General features: G+C 48.1%; 2 protein-coding genes across 5 annotated transcripts in view; both read left to right on the top strand.

Annotated features, from left to right (window-relative positions):
• Nucleotides 1–27321, top strand: part of ACADS (acyl-CoA dehydrogenase short chain) — a 111472-nt gene that overhangs the window by 51821 nt on the left and 32330 nt on the right. The gene's annotated exons all lie outside the window — the stretch shown is intronic.
• CABP1 (calcium binding protein 1) lies at nucleotides 408–27096 on the top strand. 4 transcript variants are annotated; one of them, XM_064393062.1, is made up of 8 exons: nucleotides 937–1211; nucleotides 13504–13752; nucleotides 18280–18456; nucleotides 22005–22035; nucleotides 22683–22826; nucleotides 24084–24193; nucleotides 24601–24748; nucleotides 26475–27096. In XM_064393062.1, the coding sequence occupies exons 2-8, from the start codon at nucleotides 13708–13710 to the stop codon at nucleotides 26498–26500; spliced, it is 681 nt and encodes a 226-aa protein (XP_064249132.1). In that variant the 5' UTR covers nucleotides 937–1211; nucleotides 13504–13707; the 3' UTR covers nucleotides 26501–27096. The 4 variants fall into 4 exon arrangements, with proteins under 4 accessions (XP_064249131.1, XP_064249130.1, XP_064249132.1 ...); XM_064393060.1 differs by lacking the exon at nucleotides 13504–13752 and having other exon boundaries at nucleotides 414–1211; XM_064393063.1 differs by lacking the exon at nucleotides 18280–18456 and having other exon boundaries at nucleotides 1074–1211.

The raw sequence follows: 27321 nt of genomic DNA, 5'->3' as shown, positions 1-27321 counted from the left end.
CACACGTGTGGGCAGGTGGGTCACCCCGCGGGGCAGGGGTGCTCACCTTCCCGGCTCTGCCCTCCCAGGCACTCAGCTCCTTCCCTGGGAGCAGAGGGAGCCTCGGGAGCCAGGCCTCCCCCACCGTCACCCCCGGGACGCCGCCAGCCTCGCCGTCCGCGCTGCCGGGGGCGATGGTCCCACGACTCCCGCCCGCCGCCGCGCCGGGGGGCTGCGGCCCGGCGGCCCCCAGCGCCGTGCCCGGGGCTGCCGGGCCCTGCACGCCCGCCGCGCTGCGGGAGCGCCGCCCGCCGCCGCCCGCACCCCTCGGCGGCGCCGCTTCTCCTGCGGCGCGCCCCGGCCCGAGCCGGCCCCGGCGGGGGGAGGCCCCGGCTCACCTGGAGAGGCGGCAGCGCGGAGGGTGGGGGGGCAGAGCCCCGGAGGGGGAGACGGTGCCCGCCAGCCCCCGCCGGAGCGCCCCTGCCGCGGCCTTTGTCTGCGCTGTCACATGGGCCGCGGTGCGGGATTTAAGCGGGTCTCCGCAGGACATGCCGTGAGCGGCGCGCCGCAGCCCTGCCCGCAGCGGCAGCGCTCCGCCCGGCCGGGGATGCGGCTCTAGCGGCCCCGCGATGAGCGGCTCCTCCATGGCGAAGAGCGAGTCCCGCACTTCGCTGCTGAAGGCGGCGGGGAGCCGGCGGGCGGCGGGCGGCCAGCCCCAGCCCCGCGGCAGCCGCGTCCGGGACGGCAAAGGACAAGGCGGGCAGATGGGGAGGGAGCTGAGCCAGGAGCAGCTCCCCGGGGAGCCCAGTGCCCGCAGGCCGCTCTGCCACCCAGGCGCCCGGGAGGACGGAGCGAGGGGCGCGGGGAAGCTGTCACATGGACGGGGGGAGAGTCAGCCCGAGCCGGCGGAAGGAGGTCCAAGGAGAGGCAGCGGCAAGGAACCGGGGAGGACATCCAGGCAGCATCACCACCTCCCGCCGCACGCCAGCCACGGTCACCCCCAGGACCAGCATCAGCTCTCAGACAGGGATGGGGAGGAGGCAGAGGAGGACTTTTTCTTCAGTCACAGGCAGAGGTCCAGCAGAGAGTCCCTGAAGCTCTCGGAAGGCGCTTCACCTCTGTCCAAATCCAGCAGCAAGTGCTCCACCAAGTCCAGCGGCAGCGATCGGTCAGTGGAAGCGGATCCCCTCATCCAGCAGCTGCACCCCATGCTCAGCTCGGTCTTTGGCCAGGTAAGGGGCAAAGCGCCCCTCGGCACCCACCCCTCCCTCTCTTCCCACCCGCTGTCCCTCCGCGCCCCCTCCTCCTGCGGCTCACGGACCTTCGGCTCGGGCTGCGGAGCCCCCCGCGCCCCCGGGCACAGCCCGCAGCTGTAAATGCACTGCTTCCTGGCCGCCCCTGCCGAACTTCTCCCGGCGCTGCGGCACGGCCGGGGGCGCTGCGGGATCGGCCCCGAGGAGGGCTCCGCGCCGGGGACGGGGCGCGGGTCAGAGCCCCCGGTGCCCGCCGGGCGCTGCGGAGGGCGCTCTCGGTGGTGCTGACGGGGGAAGTGCCGGTGCTTTCCCTGTCACCGGGGGAAGTTGTGGCTCTGCCTGCTGAGGATGAGAGTCAGAGAAGCGGATTTTTAAAAGCTATTTACTTATTAGATTCCATCTCTCTGGCTCCCCGCCTTGCTTTGCTGTATTTGTTTACATCTCCTTATGGTACATTTCTGTACAATCAGCATATGAATCATTTCTGATGGCAGAAGCTGTCAGGAGAAGGTAGTGGGGAGAACGACAAAAAAAAAAAAATCCTGACCCAATTCCGAAGCCTTCCCAGTCACTATGTTAGAACGGAACAGATGCTTTTGGTGTTTGCAAGCTCTTTTGGTACAAAGCTGTCGCTTTTAGCTGCTTTTGGTAGTGAAATTACCCAACATTTTTAGAGGTTACCCTCTAAAAATGAAAAGGCAGAGGGAGACTAGCTTGAAATTTCTTTTAGAGACATCTAGGGATGTTACTAGAAAATGTAATCTCTGGGAAGATTAATGTAACTGCAATCTTCCAGAAGCACAATTATAGGTATAAGCCAGTAGCCTGGGTGGCTAAGTTCCATCCAGCCCTGGAAATGATCAATTAAACCAGAGTTATGATTTCTGGAGTTTGTTATCGTTGAGTTTTTATTTTTTTCTTGTCTTTCTCTTCCCCCCACCCCCCCCTTTTTAATGCGTGTTTGGGAGGCTTTGCAGGGAGCCCATTCAGACTGAAATTATGGAAAGAATTATAAAAATTTTTGTAATTCGATGGAAGGAGGTGATACAGCCGTATGTTTAATATGGGAGTGTTGTCTGCTTCTATTCATCTTGACTTCTCCAGATAAAAATCAAAGCACATCTGTTCTTTCCAAAGCACAACACTTTTCCATCCTCACTGACAGGCTGCTGTTTAGGAATTTTACAGTTGTGTTTAACTTAAAACAAGTTAAACCCTCCCTGAGCCAATGGTGCATCTGAAATCTGGATTAAAATTTTGTTCTGACAATAAGGAAGAGCCTGGTGAGCAGATTGATGCTCCCAGGTTACAAAAAGCCATATTCCAGCACTAGGTTTTGAAATGCGTGGTCTTGGCTCTGACTTACCCTGTAGTTCTGAGCAAAGTGAAGATGTATCCAAGAAAAGATTTTAAATCTGTGGAGCTGTATGTCTCCAAAGCATCAGAAATATAAACAAATTCATGCCAGGTCTCCCACTCATGGAAACCTCTCTGGTTTTGAGCTTAGTCCTTATCTGAATAGTATCTTTATTTTACCTGTTCTGCTGTCCACATTCCAGTGTCAAAAGACATTTCTGAAAGCTGTAAATGTAGCAAAATTTACCAGTGGTGTTCAACAATGCCCTTCAGTGAAATGAGAGAGATATAATTCTAATTTTCACTTTTTCACTGAGTACATTGCACCAGTGCTTACATGCACACACCAGCATCTTTCTTTTGGAGTGTACTTTTATTTATTCCCTTTTCTCTCTGTATTCATCTCTCACTTTCTTTGAAGTAACTGTGACAGAATGAAAATTTAGTGGAGATTTTAGAACTGACTTTTAGGACTGGGGTGTAGTAGATCCCCCTCTACAGGAGCAAGATGGGGAGCTAGAATTTTTTAGAATTTAGGATACACAAAGAGCTGGTTACATGAGATACATGAAGCTCTTTTTTTTTTTTTTTTTTTTTTTTTTTTTTTTTTCTTTTTTTTGGTAGTGATATCAAAATCCTGGGATGAATAAAGGCCCAGGGGTAAGATGTATGGAAATCCTGTCATGGCACAGAATTATAGAAATTTTGTTTCTGTGAATGAAGAAATAAATGCCCAGCATTGTGTAAAAATGTGTGTGAAGGTTTGAAACAGGCAAGGACTTACACCTGCAAGAGCCCTGGCTGCTGTGGCAGGGTCCTAGGTGCAGACATGTCCAGGGTTGCAGTCTGAGGCTGCAGGTGCTGTAACACCAGTCTGCTCCACGTTGTGCTCAGAAGACAGCAGCAGCTCAGCAGATAATTCATTTAGTATGAAAACTTCTTTCTAGCCCGCACAGCCCTCTGTGAAACAGTTAAAACAGTAATTTTGCAGTACACAGGAGAGAAGCACAGTGATGCATATCGCAGCACAGAGCACTGTGGTCCAGCAGCACCAGGATATCTTGTTCCAGCTCTACAGATGTGGAACATCATCACCCTGTTCCATGGTGGTGCAGTGATGTGGTCGCAGATGCAGACACTACAGTACAATCAGATACACAGAAAAGATTGCAGGGATGACTCCATGGAGAGAGTTTCATTATTGCAGTAACAGCAAAAAGGAGCAGTTCAGGACTAGAGGGTTGTGTCTGAGGGAGACAGATTTGTAGCTGTGCAGAAAAAAGACAGAGTGAAGGAAGAAGCGCCGTGTTTATATAACCAGCACAGCAATATAGTGCACTGTGGGTGTGTACTCCAGAAGAATGCTAAGATACTGCCAGGATACAGGATGCAGTGATATTTTTTATTAATTAGGCTTAAGCTATATTGGTGCAGTGATGTTCTAATACCATTAAGCGGTAATACTCTTTTAGGATATTTTACCATTTTGTAATTGAGTGGTACATGAATTAACAAAAGTAGGGTAGTGTAATGATGCATTAAGTATAAGCCAGGATGTCATCTTAGCCTAATGACACGTTTGCACACCGGCTCGGCGCAGCAGCTGCAGAGGAGCACTCTGCTGGGGACTTCTCTGGGCTGGGATGCAGTGCGTGCAGCTCCCAGCGTCTGGAGAACACGGCCCTGACAATGCAGTGCTAACGCAGTCCTGGGGCAGAGCAGAGATGTGAAACTGGTGCCGTGTGGTGGAAGTTTGGCAGTGCACGGGTGTGATAATCGTGGAGTGCTGTAGCCTGACAGAAGAGTTTAGCAGTAGTAATACAATATTCCAGACAAGAGCCATTCTGTACAGCAGTGAGCACTTCTGGTGTGATATTTGCAAAGGGCTGCGCTGATTTGACAGCACCATCCCGCTGTAGCAGAGGGCAGCAAATGAAGTATTGCCACCATGCCACAGTTTTGGAAGCACAGCTGAGTTAGCAAGAGGACAACGCCAAAGAGTTACCTGGTGACAGTGCAGTGTGAGTATGGGCTGGTTTTATGCGGGACAGTGGGACAGCAGTGTTTGAAAGTGGTCCTGCAGTGGCAGAGGCTCAGTGCAGTGTGAGAGCAGTGCTGTGACTCATGGGTGTAGTTGGCAAGGGATGTGTGTATGATAATGCAGCAAAGTGGGAAAATGGCAAAAAAAGAGTGCATGAGGAAGATGTTTCATGTGATTTTGGCCTGATAGAATAGTGTTGGAGAGGCCAAGTGGCATAAGTGTTTTGTGAAGCATAAGGGAGCCTGCTTATTACCCCGGCAGAGCAGAAGAGCATGAGAGTCCTGTAGTGTCTCTAGTGTGGCTACAGATCACACTTCAGCAGCAGAAGAGGAGTGGTGACCCCTCAGCAGCTGGGGTGGCGGTGAGGTGGCAGCCTGACAGCAGGACACAGTTTAGTAATGTGACAACAGTAGCAACAGCAGCACAGTGACCGGGACAGCAGTGCGGTGGCAGCAGGACCGCAGTGCCAGTGTTGTGGCATTCCCGGGACAGCGGTGCTGTGGCTGCAGGACCGCAGTGCCAGTGTTGTGGCATTCCTGGGACAGCGGTGCTGTGGCTGCAGGACCGCAGTGCCAGTGTTGTGGCATTCCCGGGGCAGCGGTGCTGTGGCTGCAGTGCCCACGGTGCAGCAGCCGCTTGGCACCTGGCTCCCCCGGCTCTGTAAGGGACTGCGGCACAGACAGCCACCGCTTCTCATCGCCTCATTCCTCCTTGCTCAGCGCTGGCATCTTCAAGAAGAGCTTTTTCCGGGCATTTGCTATGCAATATTAATTTGTAAGCGATCCTGCCATGTGAGACCTGAACGTTTTCAGAGCCGTTTAGCTTTCACACCCTACCTGACTGTTAAATTTTTCAGTGAAGTGATTCCCCAACAGTTTTCTGTCAATTGCCTCTGGTGGCGTGGGGATCAAAGGGGTCAAACAATTGCCGTAGAGAATAATGAAATATTTACAGGGTTCTGCTGTTAGCACTGTGGCCAAAGGAGCTTTTGTATTTCTATTTGTACAGGGAGTTTAAAGCCTCTCCTGCATCATCTCCCATTCCTGCTTTAATGTCGGTGTCCACATTACCGTTAAAATAGGGAAGATATCGTTCTGCATTTCCTGTGAAATTTCCTTTTATTTTCCTGCTCCATCCCCCTTTATTCTTGAGCTTCAGTTCTTAACAGGTTTTAATGGACCTTAGAGCAAACTGGGATGACAGAAGTGGCCCCATTTTGGGACAGGAGGTGACCCCAGGCTGCCTGTGTGGAAAGCATGTGTCAAGAACATTCTCCTCTGACCAGCCGAGAGCGTGTAGGGAAAAGGTGCCATGTCCAGCCTCTCACCTTTCTGGTCTTTTCATCTGCCAGATAAATTTGTTCCCTCCAATGTCTTTGGCTTCAGCTGATTCTAACAGGCGTTTTGCCCAAGAGCAGTCACTGCATCAGGACCATTCTTGGAGATCCATCCGTGCAGAAGTAGGAAGCCCTGGCCAGTCCTGCCAGGGTAGAGTGGCTCCTGGCTTAGTAATGAAAGTTTTCAGCTGGCCCTGTGTATTAGCGAGGGAGGCTGCACTGTCTTGGGCTGCCCTGGAGCAGTGATGCCAGCAATGGAAACTTTCACGTGTTCCGCTGTGGGATGGCGAGGTGAAGGTGAAAGGTCTGGGTTCCCAGGTGCTCACGTGCTGTGTTGTGCCTGTAAGGAGGTGAAGCAGTGGCATGTCAGGGCTCGTGACAAACTGAGACAGTCTCTAACTAAACTGCTCATTAACACTGTTAAATCGGCACGGTAATTTGGGTTGAACAGACTTGTGGCTTAGCATGACTGACCGCCGAAGTGGTGCTGGTCCCGTGGCACGGGCTTGTCTCGCGTGGAGTATGGATTGTGGGTGCACAGATTCGGAGGCAGAAAAAAACCCGGAGAAATGCCGCATCCTGCACCGACTTTTCCTCCGTGTTTCATGGCACCTCTGAAGGCTTATACCGGCCCCAAAAGGGTCCCTGAGGTCGCGGGCAGGGAGGGAAGGGAGTCCCCGTGACAGCAGTGTTCCCTCTGCCGCTGCCCGTCCGCCGGGCTCCCGGGATGGGCGCTGCGGGCGGCCTGTCGTCACGCACTCCGCCGCGGGGCTGCGGCGGCCCCGGCCCGGGCTCCGGTGGCTCCGGTGGCTCCGGTGGCTCCGGTGGCTCCGGTGGCCCCGCCGCGCCCCCGCGCGGCCCGGCCGCCTCGGCCCGGGGCCCTGCCCGGCGGAGCCGCCTCGACACGGACCCGCCGCGCTCCGGGTTCCCGGGGCATGCTCTGTCCCTGGGCCGCCCGGTGAGTGTGTCAGACCGGGCAGAGCCCCGCTGTTGCCGTGAATTAGGCGAGAGCCGCTCCCAAGTGCGTGTTCGCAGCGGTCCCGATACCTGCGTGGGGCCCGTACAGCTTGCGTGCTTCCATCCCTGCATGAGTTGCCACAGCCCATGTCCATGCATGTTGATTGACATAAAAAGCCTTCATATACATGTCTTGTCTATGTACACACAGCCTGCTCGTGCAGCCTCTGCTAAATCTTCTGTGTGGCTACACAACCACCTCTGTACACGCTTATGCATTGCTGTGCTTAAAACATCGCTCGGCGTTTGTGTGCACACCTGCCTGCTGACACCTGCCACACCTTCCAAGGTACGTCTCATGTTTTTATATGTAATGACCTCAGACACAGAGAAACATTGTTCCACTTGAGCATATCCACTCAGTTCCCCCTTTGCTCAGCTTGGAGAAAAGTTCATCACATTTATTGCTTGTAAAGAGCTTGAGGGATGTGAGCCAGACGTACAGAATCACTAAGGGGCAATGGATAAGCCTTCTGCCTACAGTAGGTCTGCCAGCAAACATTAATCTTTGTCAGTGATTTACTTTTTAAACAAATCTGTTTTAAAAGGCTATAGAAAGACATCAAAATAAAACCAAGCTAAAAGAACATTCATTAAATATTCTGTTCATGAAATATACAGCAGCATGATCTAATGCACTGAAATACACAAACCTTCTGGTTAGATTCAGTTTATCTTTGGAGAGGTAAAAAAAGCTTTCAGTAATAAATTAATCATCATTTATATAAGTCCATTGTCCATTTTGGTAAACTTTACCACCTTGATTTTTGTTTCATTCAATCCTGGGTTTCAACACAATATCAGGGAAGTTTAGCTTTAGATGTAGTGGCCGGGCTGCAGGTTGTCAGCTGAATTAGCTGTGATCTTTGTAGCATTCCAGCTTCAGTAACTGTTTTTCCCTGATGCGTCCATGAGTGGTATTGATTTCCAATAACAAGCAGCTATATGGTGTGCATTCAGTAAAAGATGTCTAGCTAACTTTGGGCTCCGTTTCAATAATCCTCTGACATTCCTGTGACCTTAGAGAGCAGCAGCAGTGTCCATGAACCTGAGTAATCCTTCAGTCAAATGCCCCACTTAAAAATAAAGAACTGTCCTAGCAATGGTCATATTTAGATTTTTAGTAGGTTTCTGCACCAGCATAAGATCATGAACTCAGCACTATCCATGAATGAAGACATTAGCAATATTCTAATATTTCTTCCACCCATTCCTCCCCTAGAGTACTTAGCATCTTGCAACCATCTTTGGAAGGAATACAAAGCATTGTTTCATCCCACTCAGGCAAAATACATTCTCTGCATTTGGAAGGAAACAGGCAACCATGTAACATTGGGAAGCATCCTGTCACAACAGCTGAAGGCAGGAAGTAGATAAACACCAGCAACCTCAATGTGTTCTGCTGAAATAAGACACAAAGGGTTTAGATGCTTTGAGACCAGTTGTGTTGAGATATAGTCAGAGACCTGGAATACACAGTTTGGCCCTTTTAAAGGTCTGTCAGATCCTTACTCAAGTTAGAAGTGACGCAGATCTCTGGTTTAGGATGGCAAATCTCATGTAATGCTGCAGGGCTGGTTTGGACTATTTCATTGATATTGGTTTCCAGGCCTCTGCTCATCTGATGATCAGGCACGTTTTCAGTAGCACCTCAGTGTGCCAGCTGAACAGTGACTCCTGTCCCTCTTATTTCCAAAGAGGTGAGAGAGCCAGGCAGAATTAGCTGCTTTTGCACTAGTCACAGTTGCATGGAGTGCAACAAAATTCCCATATTCTGGAGGAAAGACAAGGAACCACATGAGGTTCATTTTAAACAACCTCTGTGCTCCATATACGTGACAAATCCTCACAGCAGCTTCTGAGCTGTCAAGTTTGTACTTGTCTTTTTGTAGCCCATTGATGATCTTTAGGATCATCATCAGCAAATATCCACAGGACATTGTGGTCTGGCCAACGCATCTCCTGCGTAGGAACTTGGAAGTTGGGCTAATGCAAAATACTTGGATCAGATCTGCAGGGAAGGTGTCAGGAGAAAGCACGTTCCCATCTATTTTCATCTGATGCAAAATGAAGCCAGCTATTTACAGACAGAGCTGTTCTAAACAGAAGTTGACAGGCAGTCCAGGCTTTGTTACCTTGAGAGGAATAGAAAATATCCTCGGTCTTTTTATTAAAGATTCTGTTGTTTGTGATTGATTATGATCCAATTGCTCTAATGGAGGAGAATATTATGCACAGCATGAGTCAGCAACACTTTCCTCCTGGAACAGCTGACAGTAAAGAAAGTTCCCAAACTCTCTGCAGAATTCCTCTCCCTAGATGAGAACCTGGACTGCATCCACCAATATCTGCTTGTGCCTCCCCTTGAGATGGACCTGTACTTGTCTGACTGGCATATGGAACCATCCAAGGTTCATTGGAGGTTAGAAGACACAACTCAATGTGCAGCAAAAGCACTTGGGAGCTGGTTCAGAGTGCCAGTGCATGTTCCAGTGGTTGGGAGCTTCAAAATGAGGCCCTTGACAGAACTGGCAACAGGAGGATGTTGCCTAATCCAAGGCTCATCTGAGGTCATTCAGTAAACAAGACAGTTTCTGTAAAAATATATTTCCTGTAAAATATAGATCTGTAGCCACCAGATAAAGGGTTATTGGAAGCAGATTTGAAAGCTACTAACCCATATGTGCACTCTCCACTCTGGGATAGGAAAAAGTACAACAAGAATTCCTGCCCTGTTAGGATAAATAAAGTAAGGGGATGTGTTTTAATATACTAAATGTTTGAAGCAATTAATGGGCTCTTGGTAGAACTATGGACTTCAGTGAAAGGATACTAGAAAAGAGTTTTCCCTGATTTGCTATACAATACCCATTACCTACTGACATTGCCTGTAGCAGTATTTATGTTGTGTTGAGAACAATGATGTACTGTTCCAGCACGTGAAGGACTGTGCACTGAAACAGGCCTAGCACCTGAACAGCCCCCATACAAATCCATACTTCCACTGAAAATTTTTGCCAAGCAAAGCTACAGTTTGATAAACAATCACGTGTTTTGGATTGATTTTGTTTTTTCTGTTGTGTCTGTTGGATATTTGCTGCCACTGGATAAAGCTTCTGGCACCTGCCAAGTGATTAGCTATGAGGAGTTCCAACATTTTCCTATGAAATGAGCATTTCTGCCAAAGGTGCCAGCCCAAAGCACAGCACTGCTGCTTTTTAAAGTATCCAGACATATTAAACCACCTAAATCATTCCTTGTTCAATGCCAAGTCAGCCAGCCTTCTCCCTTCCATGTGCTCAGGTCAGTCAGCGTGCCAAATGCTTCTTTCCCATGAGCTGTGCCAAGCTGCATCCCTTCAGGTCTCTGCTCTCCACCTTGGACCTTGGGAGAAAGGAAGGGATGCATGAACAGCAGCAAGACTTGCATTTCACAAAGTTCTTACAGATTTTTAGAAAGTTTACAACAGAGGCACAGACCTTAAAAGAACAGTGTGATTGCCACAAAGAACAGTGTGGGAAAACCAGTATACATGCATGTGCAGCCCTCCCACATGCATACTGACTACCCCAGATATAGGCATACCCACAGATCAGCACCTACACAGAAATGTTTCTGACACACTTATTCTCAGCATCCTGTTCTCTTACAGCAGCGTCAGTTGGAGGAAGGGTGAAAATATGTTCCTTCTAACCTAATCTTCTTATGACCTTTCTGCCAACTGCACTTTCCTTGCCTATCTTTAAACTACCTGTGGTGGTGATGGGAACAAGATCCCACTGTAGAGAGATTTTCCTCCTCAGAGCTAAGCAGGGGCTGTCTGCTAGATTGTGGTGTCCTGCCCAGTTGCTCTTACGAGAGTCAGAGTAAATAAGGAGATTAAAAAATTGTTTATGATTGCATCTCTTGGGCCTCTTGCAGCTCCACTAGAGTTCTTATGGAGTCGAAGGATTGTGACTGTGCTGCAAACTTGATGCACATGGGCTCCCATTCCCTCTTCCCTTCCTGGACTGTGAATTCCCTGCCAAGCCTGGCAGGAGGTCTCAGCCCTCTGCCTTACACGTTTCCTACAACTGCTTGTAACTGTAGGGAAGAAAAGCTGGAGAGTAGGCAGACACAGTGATGGCTGTGGTTGGCTCTGAATGCTCTGGTACAAACCAGTATTTAGAGGGTCACCATCTTGTGGAGAGGCTTTTGGAGCTCAGTAAGACAAACTCCACAGCTGTATTCCAAAGCTGTCCCACAACAGTCTGGGAACTGTGATGGATTCTTCTGGCAGGAGATGTCTGACTCTCTTTCCCTCCCTCTCTCTGGGACAACGTGGGAGATGGGCACTTCTCAGTTGCAGAATGTTCCTGGCCTCCATGTTTCCTGTCAGGGAGAGATTCATTAGCAGCAGAAAGGCAATTCTCTCTCCTCTCTGCTCTGGAATTGAAGTCATTTGTCTCAGGAAGGAGCCCAGGCGCCTCACTTGCTGTGTGGCAGCTTCTGCTCAAGGGAGACAAGCACTTCGTCAATAAACAAGGAGCCTGGGGAATGGCTCCAGCTGACAGAGGACATTATTAATGACTGGCACTTTGTCAGAGGGTAGATCAGCCTCCCATTAGCTGCCTTAAGAGGGGAAAGAGAAATAGGGCTAAAGATGGAAGTCTGAGAGCAGCTGGGAGTTTCAGCATCCTCCTGCAAAGGCCCCACTGCAAGGCCCAGGGCTGGCACAGCCCCCAGGGAAAGCATTTTTCCTCAGCATCCTCTGTGACAGCAGGAGACAGGCCCAGCTCAGGGAAAGTTTTGCTTTCCACGCTAGCATGGGTGGGCTCTGCTATGGAGGTCTTCCCCTCTGTCCTCCTCTCCGTCCGCCCTGGGTACAAGGGGCACACAAGGAGTATCTTCCAGCATGTCCTGCTGCAGTTTCTTCTTTTGGAGAGCCTGTGGACCTTTGTGCAGCTCCTACCAACATCATTTAATGAAAAAGGTATTGAGGGAATCTGAGAGGACGCTGTCCCACTGCCTTCACTCTTGGGGAGCTGTTATTACAAGGAAGAGCAAGAAACACTATTCCCTATGGCCACACATGTAACTGGAGAAGCTGTGGAATTTTGTCAGACTTAGACTCCTAGACTCATCTCCTTAGGTGGAAGAAGCCTCTAAGCTCTAAAGCAACTGTTGAGTCACCTTAGAATCATACTTAATTTGCCACAGCAGCATCAGGGTGGAAGGAGAAATCCCTGCTTTGTTTTGACATTGACAGTTCATCCTTTGTCCTACAGCCCTAGAGCTGCCAGGAGAGCGAGTCCTTGGCTCCTTCACAAGGAGCATGTGGTGCAAGTACTCAGCCTATGGAGCAGGTCTTTGTAGAAGCTTTTGCAATCAAAGATGTGAAATCTTTCAGCTCAACACCAAAGTGTCCAACCAGCCTGCTGCATAACAGGGTGTAAGATCAGTGGCGTCCTGGTCTAAAGCTGTTTGAAGGAAGTAGCTCTTCATACTTCTCATCACTGTGGAGCTGCAGCTGTGGTGCCTTCACAGCTAAAGGTGCATTCACTAGCCTGCTCAGATACTGTTGCCTGAGTGTGATTAGGTGTCTTTTTTCAATTTAAATCTCTTTTCAGACTGAATGCTCTTGTGCTCAGCCTGAGATCAGGAAAAAATATATTGGGGACTCATCCCTTTTCTTTCAGAGATGATTCTACGCTACAGGCATAAAGTCCAAAGTTTAGAGCCAGCACTAGGTTCAGGTGCCTCTTATTTATTCCAGGACTTGGGCTCTTGCAAATGAAATGGATGGATCTGACATCAAAATTCTTTGATTCACATTATCTAAGCTGGGGCTGTTTAGATTTAAAATTCGGGTGTGAGCCCATCTTTGGCATACTTGTGCAGGTTAAACTGCCAATTGATTTTTACTTGCAGAAAGCTGGAAAAACTTTACTGCAAGACTGGCTCAACGTCTCTCCCTTGTGGTTAAATATTACTGTCCTGGGGCTGAGAGTGAAGTAGGGTCCCAGGACTGCTGTCTCCTGGCTTGCTTGCACCGTGACAGAAAAAAAATCAGACATTGCTAGGTCTGCTGGTATTTATAAGCTGAAACAGGTCCCACCCAGATAAATGGTCAATTTCTGCTCTGAGACGAGCTGTGGTCTGCTCCAAGCCCCTAAGTGGATTGCCTTCTGGCCAGCCTAGTGCTGTGATGATTGAAAAGCCAAGAGGAGTTAGAAGGGGGGTGGGTAGGGATGCAGTGTTCAGAGGCTGTGTGGACCCAAACTAGCTAGATTCACAGAATTCATCACTGAAATCACTTCTTGCATTGCCTCTCTGTTTTAATTCTCCCTGAAACAGCCCTCTCCTATGAGTGAAACAATCTTGCCTGCAGATTGAGGGGGGTGGGAGGGATTTGAACATTAATCTGATGTAGATTATACATCCGCCTCCCTCTCTCCCCCCTTCTCACTCACTCTCTCTCTCTCCCTCTCTTTCTGTCTGTTTCTCTCCCCTCCCTCTCCTTCCTGCTTCATCTCTTCAAGAAAGTGAACATAAAGTAAAATACGGAGAGAGAGAGGCAGAGAGAGAAAAAGCTCCCTGAAGAGGGAAAGCCCCAGCAGCAAGTAGCTGTTTGGATTTGCCTGGTGCTGCCTTTCTTGCTTTGCTCCCAAGGAATACCTTTAATGGGATCAATTGCTTCAGTTCCTTTGTAACCAAGTCCACCGGAAAGGCAGCCTCAACATATTATGGGCAACTGTGTGAAGTCTCCTCTGAGAAACCTCTCTAAAAAGGTATGTTCCCTGAATCAATCCAGCCCTGCTTCTTGGGATGGGTGACACTGTGGGCAGACGAGAATGGGAGGTGGGAGAAACACAGAGATGAGTATGAAGGGTTCAGCTTCTTCAGCAGACTTTTTCTGTAAGAGCTGCTCAAGCAAGTGCAGCCAGTAGAGTCCAGGATGCTGAGAGCCATAGCATGAATAAATCAATGTGTGTGTAGGCTCGTGTCCTGCTCACTGTGTGTGTACAGCTCTCCTCTGGGTACGTGCAAGCATGTGCTTGTCAATGTGCACAGTGTGCTGGCACACTCCTGTCAGGGCATCTTGTGTGAGCTTCGGCTGAGAGTTACCTGCTTGAGCAATCACGTGTGTCATGGGTGTAGGGACATATATGCATGTATACATGAAGGGTCACGTGTCTGTATGTGTTGCCATTGCTGTGTAAGGGTATGCACACCTATGTGCCCACCTGAGGTACGTGTGTGTCCTTAGCTCTTTACGTCTCTACACAGGCATCCTGAGTGCCTGGGCAGGTTTGCTGTGAGTGCAGAAGGGGGCATTTCTGAGTATCAAACACATGCCCTTGCTTTTATGGTGCTGTGTGTGCTCACCTGCTCGTGCATGTCCTCACTGAAGTTTGTGTGTAGACATGCACATGTTCTATGTCTGTCTGTCCTTGCACATGAAACAATTAGTTTTAGTATTTGTTTTGGGTACGAAAGCATGTTTTTCTCTCTGTTCTGCTTGTCCATGCATCTGTTTGTGAGTGGATACACTGGGTCCTGGCTGTGTGTTTGTGCATCATGTTGCACATCAGCATGTCCCATGTGTCTACATGCTTGGGCCCAGCTGGACTTTGTGAGCTGCCACAAGTATCTGTTAGGCTTCAGCCCACAGTCTACTCTGTGCTGAGGTTTTGCAGTGGTCCTGGGACAGACTAGATTCAGGAATAATTCTACTGTTATGGACTGGACTGAAATGGGAATGACATGCCCCAGAAACATTTCTTGTTTGAGGAACATCTTACATCACTGTGTACCTGTCAGCCACAAGGTTCTTACTTGGCATTGCTGCAAATCTAATAGCTCAGCAAAAAGCTATGCAGTTCATTCTTCATAAATTATAAAGTTACGCTGATCATCCAAAGTATTGCAATGAGACCCTGTCTCTGTGGAGACCTTGATGACAGTGAAATGCCACTGCCACCAAGATGCTTTATCCAGGAGACCTTACCACCTGGGAAAGCTGCAAAGGAGCTGTCTGGGAGAGGACCTCCATCACAGAGTTTCTTTTGGCTGCATTTTGGCCTCTTCTGTATAGAAACACAATTTGCTTGTTATCTTGGCTGCTGTAAACAAGCCAGTAATGGCACAGTGCTGCTGTGGGGGGGCTGGGATACTTGATGAGGGAATTCACCACCAAGAAGTCAGGCAGTGCAGAGACGAGTCCTAGGTCAGGGTGACCTGCAGGGAGACGTAGAAGTAGCTGAGGTTCACCCAAATGTTGCACATGTGAAAAACCCACTTGGTTGCTTGTAGGTTGCCTTCAACGTGGAATAAAAGGAGTTGGCTGCAGCTGTACAAGGCGATTGCAATTAAAGTCTGACAGGTAGCCAGGCTGCTTGAATCGAAATAGATTCAAGAACCTGTAAATTGTGTTGTCAGTCTTTGAGGTAATTTATGCTTTTATTCCTAAAAGCTGCTTTGAATAACTCACTTTGTGCCTAGTTACAAGGCCTGGGATGTCAGGACTGAAGAGAAAAAGTTGCAAAGCTGAATTAGAGCTTTGCCATCACTCAGACATCACTCTAGTGAGCTATGAAATGAGGCACTCATCCTGACAGGTGCTGGTACTCTGCCATTCTTTTCATCACAACACACATGATTATAGTGGAGACTTTGCAGATCAGTCTTAACATTGCCCAACTTCACTTGACTGTTATATGATCCCAGTCATTATTCTCAGATTTTACTTTGAGCAAACTCATTTTGCTGAAATGTTAAAGAGGAGGGACTGCAGACAACACTTGTGGAAGCTGCTCTTGGGTGACAGTCTGAACTCTTGAATACATAATTTCAACCCAAAATTTGGAATTCACTCCCAGGCACCAGCTGGCTTGGTCTAGGTCTGGATGCTACCAGGGTGCCTTGCTGTTCAGGCTGTGACTCCCAGTCTGTTGTTGGAAGCTTCAGTTTCCTGTTGTCACAGTGTCCCCCAGGTGACTGTGGAAGCCATCCTGGCTGCTTTTCCCTCCAAGAGACACTGCAGTTGGGACCGAGGTCCCTCTTGGCTTGCTGTTCTGCAAAGTCCCTCTGACACTCAGGCCAGAAATGAAGTGAATCCTGGTGTGCTTCTGCTGTGCAGAAATTAAAAGCCTTGGCATCCAGGTCCCTCACTTTACCACACCTCTCTGCCACTTTGGCTGTCTCTAGATCAACCAGGTCTCTTCCCACTCCATAATCTCCTGGTCTGACACAGCCAAGGGCTGGACTTGGCCAGGAAGGTCAGTGGTTCTTCACTAAGAAGGGACTGGGAAAGCCTGATCTCCCCAGTCCTATTCCATTTTCTTTGTAATGCATACTGCTGTTTCCCATTTTGTAATGGGTGGCTGTTGTTTTTTTGCCCCATACCAATATCACAGCTCCTTTGCCCTCTCTTCTGCAATGTAGAAGGAGCATGGTGAAGGGAACTTGAGTGGGTATTTGCAGGAGAACCTGTGAGACTGCTGGCAGAGGGAACACTGAATGCCATAAATCCTGCCTGCAGTGACAGTGCAGGGCAGGGAGCCTTGCTGAGCTGTTCACCTTGGTATTCTGGCACTGCAGCAGTTTGTCTGGTCACAGTCCTCAGTGGCTCAACTGTTTTGTAAAACTGGCAACTCTATCGAGACAGAAAAATAATGGGATGACTATTATGAGGTACTGCTGTATAGCTTGGTAATAAACTATTGACTGGAAGTGTCAGCAAATAAACATTTGGGGCTGTGGGGCTTTGCATCCTTCATGTGGCTTCACTGGAATTAAACACAGAACTGATGTGGGGTATTTAGGTGATTCATATTATTTGGTATATTAAACTGAAAAATGTGCCAGGAAATAAAGCTGATAATTTTGAAAATACACTGCACTGATGCCACAAAGCTGTGTAGCTCAACACAGATGTCTTGACATTTAGCTGAGCTAGTAATATGCCATTTGTGGATGGATGCTCATCTTTCAGTTTTTTAAGGACAAGTGTCCTATGTGTCAGAATTAATCAGAGACCAATTCCTTCCTCAGCCACAACTGCAATGAAAATGCTTTTCTGCTTCATCATTTTCTTTCTCCCTGGCTTGCTTTTTGAGTTATTTTTGTTTTGATGCTTGATATTCACATGACATTATACATGAGCAGATTGGTGTAAGACTGTGTACAAAAAGGCAAATTACAAACCATGCATGCAATGTAATAGCACATGGCAGACACAGCAAGTAGATACAATCGTCTCAGACAAGTGTGAATGGGGGTATGTTTGTATCTGGTCTTTTAGCCTGAAAATTTACCTCAGGCTTTCAGGAAAGGGTTAATAGAGACAATGACAAGTGACAGAGCTTCTCTGATCACCCCTGGGAATGCTGGCTGTAAAAGTAGAATCATTCCTGAAGAGGAATCTAATGTATGATTAATGTTTATTCTGTAAAACCAAGGGTCCTGTGGGTTGTGTTGGCTTTTTATAGCTGCATGGGAATATCAGGATAAGAGGTTTTTTGCAGAGCCAGGGAAATGCATTTCTATAAAAGGAAAGCAGCGCCTCCTTATAAAATCCAGTGCTGGATTCTGTTCTGGAGCCTTAGCTTAGCAGGACGTGTGCACTTAGAAAATGTGCAAATGCAAACACTCAAAAATGTTGTGCCCGTGTCTGATCTCCACTTTGGGACTGTCAGTGATTAAAAAGGCCAAGGCAGTAAGTGCCTCAAACCCTGAGGATGTAACTAATTAGTAACTGCACAAGGCAGCGTGAGCCTGCAGTCGGCAGGGCCACCTGATGCTGTGAGCGGCCTTGTGCAAACGTGATAAAGCTGTGCTGCTGTGCTGCTGAAAAGTAACGCGGAGCCTGTGCAGAGGCTTCGTGCAGCTCTGCCTGCTCTCCTGGGGATGCCCTGGCAGGTTTGCCCAGGCCACGGGCTGGCACACGTACTGTTAAGTTGGGATGAGCTTGTCCTTTGCAGCTCGTTCAAGGCAGTGCTAACTCTGGGGCTGATTGTGGGAGTGTGGCTCTTTGGGCCGTGTCTGGGTAGATGTGAGCAGCGCTGAGAGTTTGATGTTGTTTCAAAGAGAAATTCTCGTGGTTGGTTGTTCTTTCAGGTTTTGAAAGTGAACTCCTGGACTTACTGCTTCTGTACAAATCCTAATAGGCCGGTGGGGGGGACGCAGCGTGCACCAGATAAAAGAAATGTAGCAATTATATCTCTGCGAGGCGGTTCAGTAAAACTTCAGAGGAACGAGATGGGGAGGTAACATCCTCTGTTGTGTTGTTTGCTTGCTGCTGGTTGGCTGGGAAGATCCGCCATGACGAGAAGACGAGCTATAAAGCTGTCCAGACGAGCGAAGAGGGGTCGTCGGCTGGCGAGTACCAGGGTCCGCTCATGGTGCTGGCCCAGAACTGCGCCGTCATGCACAACCTGCTGGGGCCAGCATGCATCTTCCTGAGGAAGGGCTTCGCAGAAAACAGGCAGCCTGTACGTAAGTTACACCCAGCGGGCGAGACACGCACAAAGCCACGTGGACGCGAGTCGGGGACGCGGAGCCGCCCCCGGGCTCCGTCTGCCTGGAGCTCTGTAACTCCCAGCCCTGGATCTCGAGCATCCCGGCTCCAGCTCCCAGTGCAAATACAGGCACAGGCAAATGTCTAACCTGAAGGATGTGCAGGTACCCTTGTGCCTAAACACCGAGAAAAAAGGATTCTAAGCTTGCAGCTATGGAAAATAGATCCAAGCCTACACTCGAGTAGCCATAATCATATGAATTCAGAAAAAGGTTTCAGGACTTCAGGACTTGAATAATCATATGGACTCAGGAAGAGTCCAGTGTTCAAAGCTGTTATTCCAGCAAGACACCCATCTCTCATTCCCAGGCTCAGATTAGCATTTAAAACCTAAATAGCCAGTTAAATGCAAATCAGGGCATCTGTATCAGGAGCAAGCTGTCCATTTTTGATACTGTTCCTCTCAGTTCACAGTGAGCACACTAGTACCAGCAGATATAAGCAGACAGCTGCCTCCTCACAGATACCCAGACCCAATCTCTTGTGCACTGGCATACCCAGCCTGACACTGCAGCAATCCCAGCCAGTTAAACTGAGGAACATCAGGCTGTCCTTATATTTGCAAATAGTGCCAGGCTACCAAATGGTATTGCCCTCCCACACGGTGAGAGAGAAATAGCAAAACCACTTCTATTCATTCAGTCTCACCTATTGTAACTAGGTGCTCATATGCATCCAATGTATGCATTTATATACAAACAATAAAAGTATGTGCTTTATGTATGCACCCAGTATTGTGTCTTTACAAGAACTAAAACATATTTTTGCCCCCAAACATTCTACTTCTACAATAATGTGAATTTAAAGGCAAACAGAATTTAATATGATTAACACACCTTTTATGGACATGTATGAGTGAATATGTGCATTGTCAGATATTCACCCAGGGCCTTCCATGTTCTCGTGGTGAAACAAAGCTTACCCCAGTTGCCTCAGAACCAGAGGTTTATTGTCTCTGTAAGAAACCTCTGCTTTACTTGTGTGTTGATATGGTCATCTATAGCTGTAGGAGATGTGTAGGTCTTTATTTCTGAAACCTCTGCTTCAACCAACAACTCAAAGAAGAGTAATTACGTGTCATTATTGATCAAAAGGCTTTTGTTCTTCCTAACCTTCAGCCTCTAAGTGATCACACAGTCCCTGTGCCAGGTCACTAAAACATGAAACTCACACTTGCACAAGTACACTTGCTGACCTGCACAGAGCCACCTGTCACAGGAGATAGGTCCAACTCCTAGTGGACAGCTGGACAAGTGTCCATCCTGCTTAGGCCATGGAAGCTCACTGTACCCTGAGAGGTCTCCAAAATAGGATTAGTGATGTCTCTAAGGACCCTGATGTAGAATAAGTGCATCTAATAGCTTTACTTTTACTGACTCTCTAGGCTGGCAGGATTTCTTGTGCATAGAACAGAAATAAATGAGGGTAAGACCATTAAGTATAATGGACTCTCTGAGGGTCACCTCTGCTCATATCTAGGATCTAAACTCTTGGAGTAGTTTTATTCCTCTTCCCATATGTTCTCCGAAAGCTTTAGAGTGATTCAGCTCATTTTATCCCAAGCAATTTTACTCCTTAATCATTTTAGTGGATCTTTCAAATTTAAAACAGAAAACCTCTTCCTGATGTTAGTTATCACTTGAGTCAGATTTTTGGAGGGACATAAACCCTCCCCCTCCTTCTGCATTTGCAGTATCTGGCAAATGCAGATTCTTTGGTGTGCAAAATTAGAGCCAGTGCTGAAGCCCCCCCTTCTGACAAGTGTCAGAAGACCGATGTCAGTTACAATGCAGTTTGCAGTGAGGGAGGAGGAGGAGGATGGTGTTGTGAGCATGTGCTGGAGGAGGGCCCAGGCCCTACCCTGGCCACTCTCACAGGCAGCAGCTGCTGCGGGTGAGTCGTGGCACCCTTTGCACCGCGGGGCTGGTGCTCCCAGCCCTGCCCCTGCTGTGCACCCAGCCACCATCTCCAGGGATCGGTGTTTGCAGTCTCTGGAATAAAGTGCACAAGGTGCTGCAACTGATCGTGGGTGGTTTTCTTCTGTTATTTTATCTAAGGCAGGAGGGCAATTATGCCTCCTGCGTCCGGTCTGAGGAGATTGAATTGTTTTATTACTTGGTGTTGATGAAAGCAGAACAAATGGGATGACATGTTTGAAAATACCAGGTCTGTGAAGGATGAAACAGCAGAGCCAGCACGCTCCAACAGTTCCATCCAGCACAGAGATGCCTCTGGGAAGGTTATGAGTGGCAAGCTGGTCATTTCTCTGGCACAGCCCACTTCTGCACAGACGTAAACCAGTGTGTGTCCTAGTTTGCTATGCACTCTGAGCAGCTGCCATTAGAGTTTCCAGAGGAGCCTGTGGTTAAATAGCAAAGGATCATCCTTCTCCAACTGATCAAAGGCACCGTCTCCAGGCACATGTGGTGAGGCTGGAGGACACCTGGAAGGCAAGGAGAAACTCCCCACAGTTGAGGGGAAAAGCCAAGAGTGAGACGACAAAAGAGATCGCGTTTCTATGTTTCCAAATTCTCAGATGTTTTGGATTTGCCTGGGAGCCATGAGAGGAATTAGAAAGGGCATTTAAACCAGAAAGCAGTGCATTTCCATGCTCATCTCTTCTTCCTGGTGCAGTGTTGGAACTTTCCTATACTCTTATATCCTCCCCCTTCTTCCAAGAAATTCAAATTGGATGTTTGAAGTTGCAGTGTTTCCTGAACATGGTGAATCCTTGTCCTGTTTCATTTGTAGATGACCTTGATTATGTATATGTTGTGTGTCTGCCTTCATGACTGGTTTCAAAATGCTTGTATATGGAGTTGAGGCTGGGGGGAAGGGGGAAGTTACTGCCTTTTTGTGGGGACAGATTGTAGGAGATGTCACTGAGACATTGACTGTGAGAGACCTCATGGCTGTTGCTGTCCTGCCAGAAGGACAGAGATCAAGCAGTGATCTGAGCAGATGATAGTCTAGCCCTGCTGGTTACAAGGACTGCTTCCAGCTGCTTTGATCTGTGTGTGTCAGCGGGAGTGGCAGTAGAAATACAATCAGAGCTCCAGAGGAGATCATAACTGCCACAGGGACAGTCTCTGCTCCAGAACTTGGTGCTGGGGAATGATGAAGCAGCTTCATGAAGGTGCCAATAATACCATCAGTGGGGTGGCCACAAATCTTGCAGTGTTGGTCCAGGTCTGTTCTGTTCAGGGACCACCTGTCATCCCCCTGTCCACCAGATGAGAGGGAGAGGGGCTTGCAGAGAAATGTGTGCAGGTTAACACCCCTCTCTTTGGGAAGGAAAGCTGGGAAGCCTTCCTAGGTAGATGGTATTAAACATGTCATCACCTTCTTGTTTCTTCTCTCACTTTCTGGCTTGTTCCAGAACCCTTTGTACCAACAAGTGCTATTTTGAAACTATTTTGTGGCCAACAAATGTCTTTAACATAATATGTTCTCTTTTTGCAGGATAGAGAACTGCGTCCAGAAGAAATTGAAGGTAAAATTTGTTGCTCCTTTTTTTGCCCTCTTTCTCCCTCCCCAGTGCAAACTTATTGGCTGGCCCTTTCATGCTGGCCCCCATGGGTTAAAATAATTTGGGGCAAATCAAGGGAGATGATTACTGGAATAGTAACATATAAAACTGAAATAGTTCTGACTGTGAAGGAATTTGCATCCATTCCATATTCTTCAGGGTGAGAGGATAAGTTAGTAATGGGATATTGGTGTTAGGGAACTGCTGTCCCTCCAGCTCCCACAGAAAGTGTTGGGAGCATGATACTATAATACAGCTCCAAGGAAGCTGTCTTACCTGCTAATCCCTGCAGTGAGGGGTATTTAATAGAGTGCAGAGGTGAATGTTGGAAAAACTTACTAGTTGCAGTTTCTTTAGGGAGCACAGTTTAGCAATGAAGTGTTTGTGACACTCGTGGTCCAAGCAAACTTTCCTGCCAGGAATGGGCCAGCAGCACTGCTGACAGAAGAGCTTAATTTTGCTCCAGTCATTGCCTCATGTAGGGAGATCTGGTGGGAAATGCTGAGTATCTTAGAGAGTCTGGCTTCATAAAGTGCTGTTTATTCTAGGGAGTTTTCTTGGAAAAGGTATTTCAAGCTGTCACTGACAATATTGTTCTTCCTTTCTCGCAGAATTAAGAGAAGCCTTTAAGGAGTTTGATAAAGACAAGGATGGGTTTATTAACTGCAGGGACCTGGGGAACTGCATGCGGACCATGGGCTACATGCCTACTGAGATGGAGCTAATAGAGCTATCCCAGCAGATCAACATGAACTGTGAGTAACACACACCCAGCTGTACCTGCCTGTTGCTGCTGTGCCCTGCATCATTGCCTCAGGCTCTCTTGGTCTCTGGCTGCCTCTTTTCCTTTGGATTTTCCCTCTCTTTTCTTTGGTTCTGATTTTCACTTCTTATCATCTCCCCTGTTTGTCTGTGGTCCCTAGAAGTCGATGTTTGTTTTTGTGTATCAAAGGGACTGTGTGGACTGTACTGTATATGGGCACAGTGAGTGGAAGGGTTGTCCTTCCTGCTTATGTTGTCAGGTATGAAACTGCCCTTAATGTGTGCAGTCAGGCACCGGTGCTCAGGGTCTGTGTGTTGTCACATTGAAGCTGTTGTCAGATGGTGTCAGACTGAAGAGCAAGCCTGGGAAGATGGGGATGCTTTGTTTAGATGGGTGATGGATGGGCTGTTGGTCTGTGGTGGTTTTTTGTGTATCTGCTGTGTGCCTGGGGATGGGCTGTGAGCGAGCTGTGCTGGCAGCGTCAGATGGGAGCATCTGCTGCAGTCATGGAAAGATGTGACAAATGCATCTGATTCACTGTAACTCTGTTTGTGACCCTTGTCTTTCACCATCGTTTTTGTCAGCTCTCATCTGTGGCAGTGCAGGGTATCACCCTCAGCCAGGTGGGGAGAAGCATATTTAGTGCATGTTATTTCTGACACAGGATTATGTTAAAAGGACCAATTACTTGGTCGAGGGAAGGAGAACAGCTGTGACATATGCAACCAGTCACACACAAAAGCAGCTGATAACCCTGGCACATAAGTGCTTGGGAATTTGAGAGTGTTGCTGACAGCTCTCAGGGCACTAACAAGTAAAAGAACTAATACAATGAATAAACAGTTGGACATATATTAGCTGCTGTGATGCAGCAGGACTGCACCACTGCTGCAGGGCACTGCCCAGGCTTTGCAGGAACATCATGCTGTGCCCTTGCCGTGCCCTTTGGCACAGGCACAGCACAGTGCTGCTATAAGCACTAGAACGATCAAGCCTCTGATGTGATGCAATAAGGGTGTGACAGTCCATGGCAGCCTAGGGTGGAATAACTTGGGCTCATTCTGCCCAGCCCATAATACAGAAAATTCAGGGTAAAACTACCTCTCCTTTTCCTTCCACTGTCCCACACCTTCTGTGCTTTGCTTTGTGGAGGGTCAAGCGCTCTCTGGGGCACAAAGAAATGCAAAGTGAGTGCTGGTCTTGGCTAACTTATGGAGTTCTTACACACAATCTTTCATCTTGTCCCAAGTGGGTGGCCATGTGGATTTTGAAGATTTTGTTGAGCTGATGGGACCAAAACTTCTAGCAGAGACTGCAGACATGATTGGTGTAAAAGAACTCCGTGATGCCTTCAGAGAGGTGAGTGATCCATTCCGCGTGCCCCCAGAGAGGTGAGCAACACAGCACAGGATAGAGAGAAGACCCACTGGAGATGAGAAGAGGAGGAGGAGAGAGCAGCACAGTGGAAGATCTAGAAAGAGCCCAGTCAGGCATGGAACAAGGGAAGAACAGAGAACATTACTAAGATAAGGGAACTCTTGAGGCAAGGAAAAGAAAAGCTGGTGCAGACACAGCATTTGCAAGGGTTTTCTGAGGAGAAAAGACAGACTGGATCCAAAAGACACTCAAAGGAGGAAAAGGAGGAACATGGAAGGAGTAGAGAAAATACAGGGCGCTTAGGAGCAAGACAATAAAAATCCAATCCAGAGCAAGATCTGTTTCCATTAACTGTATTTCCCCTGCTGGTATTTTTCATGTACTTGCAGTTTGACACCAATGGAGACGGGGAGATCAGCACCAGTGAGCTGCGAGAAGCCATGAAGAAACTTCTAGGGCAGCAGGTGGGTCACCGGGATATTGAGGAGATCATCCGGGACGTGGATCTGAATGGAGATGGGCGTGTTGACTTTGAAGGTGAGAAGGGATAAATGCTCACTGTCCATCTCCCCTGGTGAGAGTCGGAGTTTCAGATCAGAAGCTGAAGTGGAAGACTTGCATGCTCAGGGCCCAGGATTCTGAAGTATGGAGAAAAAATAACTTCATTTTTTCAGTCAGATGAATTGTTCATTTGTTTATCCTCCCTTGCTGCATCTCAGTTTCCACTGGGTCTCTATAATTCTAGCATGGTGAGAGACAGAACCTGTCATACAGAAACAGATCCTGGTGCATACATGCTGTGCCTGCCATTGTTTTATGGGGCATTTTCCTTTCTTTAAATCTATTGCAAGAGCTGTGAAGGGGTGGCTGAATTGCTTTGGAGAATGTATTGCACCTTCCATTTCCTCTGGCTCACCTCTGTTATATGGCTTTCTAGAGAATTTGTTTCTGTGCCTTTATGCCAGAAGATGGTCACATGCCAGCTGTGCTCACTAAGACTGCAGATATCTGATCCATAGGTGTCATGTTAAATCCTAGAGATAATGAATTTCTTCTCACACTTTCCATGCCAGAAGGACTTTGAAAAATAAGAGTGGTTAGGCTACTATCCTGGCCATTAGCTGTGGCAGAAGCAATATTAATAGAGCCCAGGGTTTCTGGCAAGGAAGCAGTTGATATCAGACAGCTAAGAAGATATAAGAGCTGGAAGGTGTGAGAGTGTGACAGGCTGCTTTTTTCTCTGGTAGAAATCCAGATGTCCCTTTGCAGTAAGGGTGAAATACAGGAACTATGCAATTAAAGTAAAATTGACATAATTTTTTTTGGCTTAGCAGTATTCCTGGGTCTCCTACATGACAAGGCATCTCATTCCTTGGGATTACTGAAGCCTCTGAGGGCTTTGAAAATATTAGAATACCACCAGTATCTTCCTAGAAAGTATCTGGTAGCTGCAGTTGTTCTAATGCACTGGCTGATTACATGGCAGTAGCTGTCCTTGTTTCCCACAGCTAAATTATGTTAGACAGCTAAAATACATGAAATGCTATCCCAGTATCAATTTCTCTGTGAGTTACCACTTTAGTTGTCAAAGGACACCTCTGTCAATGGAAAAGGAGAAGTCAAGGGGGTAATTTCCACTGCCCTCCTCTTTGCAGAGTTATTAGTTCCTCAGCAATTCAAGTGCAGAATGAAAACACATTTATATTTGATGGCATTTACACTCAATTTGAACAATTGCAATTGACTTCACAAACTGCAGGGTAGTCAAGAAATAGATCCAGGGTATCCTTACAGTTAACATGTATCTTTAAAAACAAGAAGTCCCTTAAAGTAAACTTTTCTCTGCAAGAACTCCAGTATAGATACTGGCACAACTCTCATGCTTTCCCACACTGGTATCTCTGTGAAATGGCAAGTTTGCTAAGAAATCATACCATGTTCCCAAAACTGTAAATCAAGGTTCCCTGACGTTACAGTGAAGGGAGACAATGCTTGCTGTAGTGTTGCACAAAGAGTTTCTTGTGCGAGCAAGACTGTAGGTGGCTGGGAAGGAGTCCAAGGCAATGAATTGACCTGCCAGAGGGATCTTATTGCCATATCTAATGCAAGGATTAAAGGCCATGCTGTGTGAGCTCTCAGGGCCAGTCTCGGAGCACACAGGCTTTGCTGGCAGCCTGGGGACTCCCAGTCTCACCCTGGCTGCTGTCTCCAGTGAATGAGAGCTGCCTTCTGGCTCAGGGCTGTCTTGTGTTGTTGGTTGCAGAGTTTGTTCGCATGATGTCCCGTTGAAGATTATTCTCAGCTAAAGAAGAATCAGCACCTTAGAGAGGGCAGAAGAGGACCTAGATGGAGCATCTAGCCCCGATGTTCCTACATGAAGGTTTATCGGCTGGCTGCAATTTGGACATTGCAAGATGACCTGCTGCTCCTCCCTCATGGTGGTCCCCATGCCCCTCCACCCTTTCACACTGTGAAAGACTTGCAACTTCCTACAACTGGAACCATTCCTTGAAGAAGATTGCAGGAAACTGCAGAGCCAGGACTTGCCATGATGCTTTCATGGGATATTTGCAACTTTAGACTCCTCCTCCCCAGCTTTATTCTCCCACCAGCTGCTGCAAAGCAAAAGCAGGAGAAATCCTCTTGGCTTGGTGGATGAGAGCAAAGCCATTGGGACTGGTGGCAGCCTCAGGGCGTGCTCTGCACTTCTTGGTTTCCCTTGGTGAACCCTGTCTGTGTTTGCTGTCTCAGTGTGTGTCTATCTGTGTGGAGTTATTTATGCTTCCCCAACACTAATTTGCATCTCCTGTGGTTATGTTTACCAAGAGTAAATTCAAATATATGTCTTTTGGGGGGAAAGTGATAAATATGCACGTTGAAATGGTGTGGAGCCTGGATGTCCCTGTGAGAGGTGGTGACTGGGCTGGGGGAGAAGGGCTTGGGCAGATGCACACCCCAGTGTCTGCAGCAGGATCCAGAGGCAAGTCCTTGCTGCAGAAAGGGGAGTCAGTGCTGGCCACAGAGTCTGTGTCAGGACTCTGCCCTCCCTCCTGCTGTCCCCATGGCCAAGGGGCATGGGGGTGCCTCACAGTGAGGGCAGGGCAAAGGGT

This window comes from Passer domesticus, chromosome 17 (genome assembly GCF_036417665.1).
Source record: "Passer domesticus isolate bPasDom1 chromosome 17, bPasDom1.hap1, whole genome shotgun sequence".
Classification (NCBI taxonomy): Eukaryota; Metazoa; Chordata; class Aves; order Passeriformes; family Passeridae; genus Passer; species Passer domesticus.
This window is presented reverse-complemented; position numbering and strand designations above follow the sequence as displayed.

Bases quoted from the DNA above. Each gene is read 5' to 3' on its own strand.
- CABP1 (XM_064393060.1), top strand. From the start codon at position 609: ATGAGCGGCTCCTCCATGGCGAAGAGCGAGTCCCGCACTTCGCTGCTG. The intron at 1,212-18,279 runs GTAAGGGGCAAA...TTGGCTGGGAAG, and splicing joins TCAGCTCGGTCTTTGGCCAG to ATCCGCCATGACGAGAAGAC. The intron at 24,194-24,600 runs GTGAGTGATCCA...ATGTACTTGCAG, and splicing joins TCCGTGATGCCTTCAGAGAG to TTTGACACCAATGGAGACGG.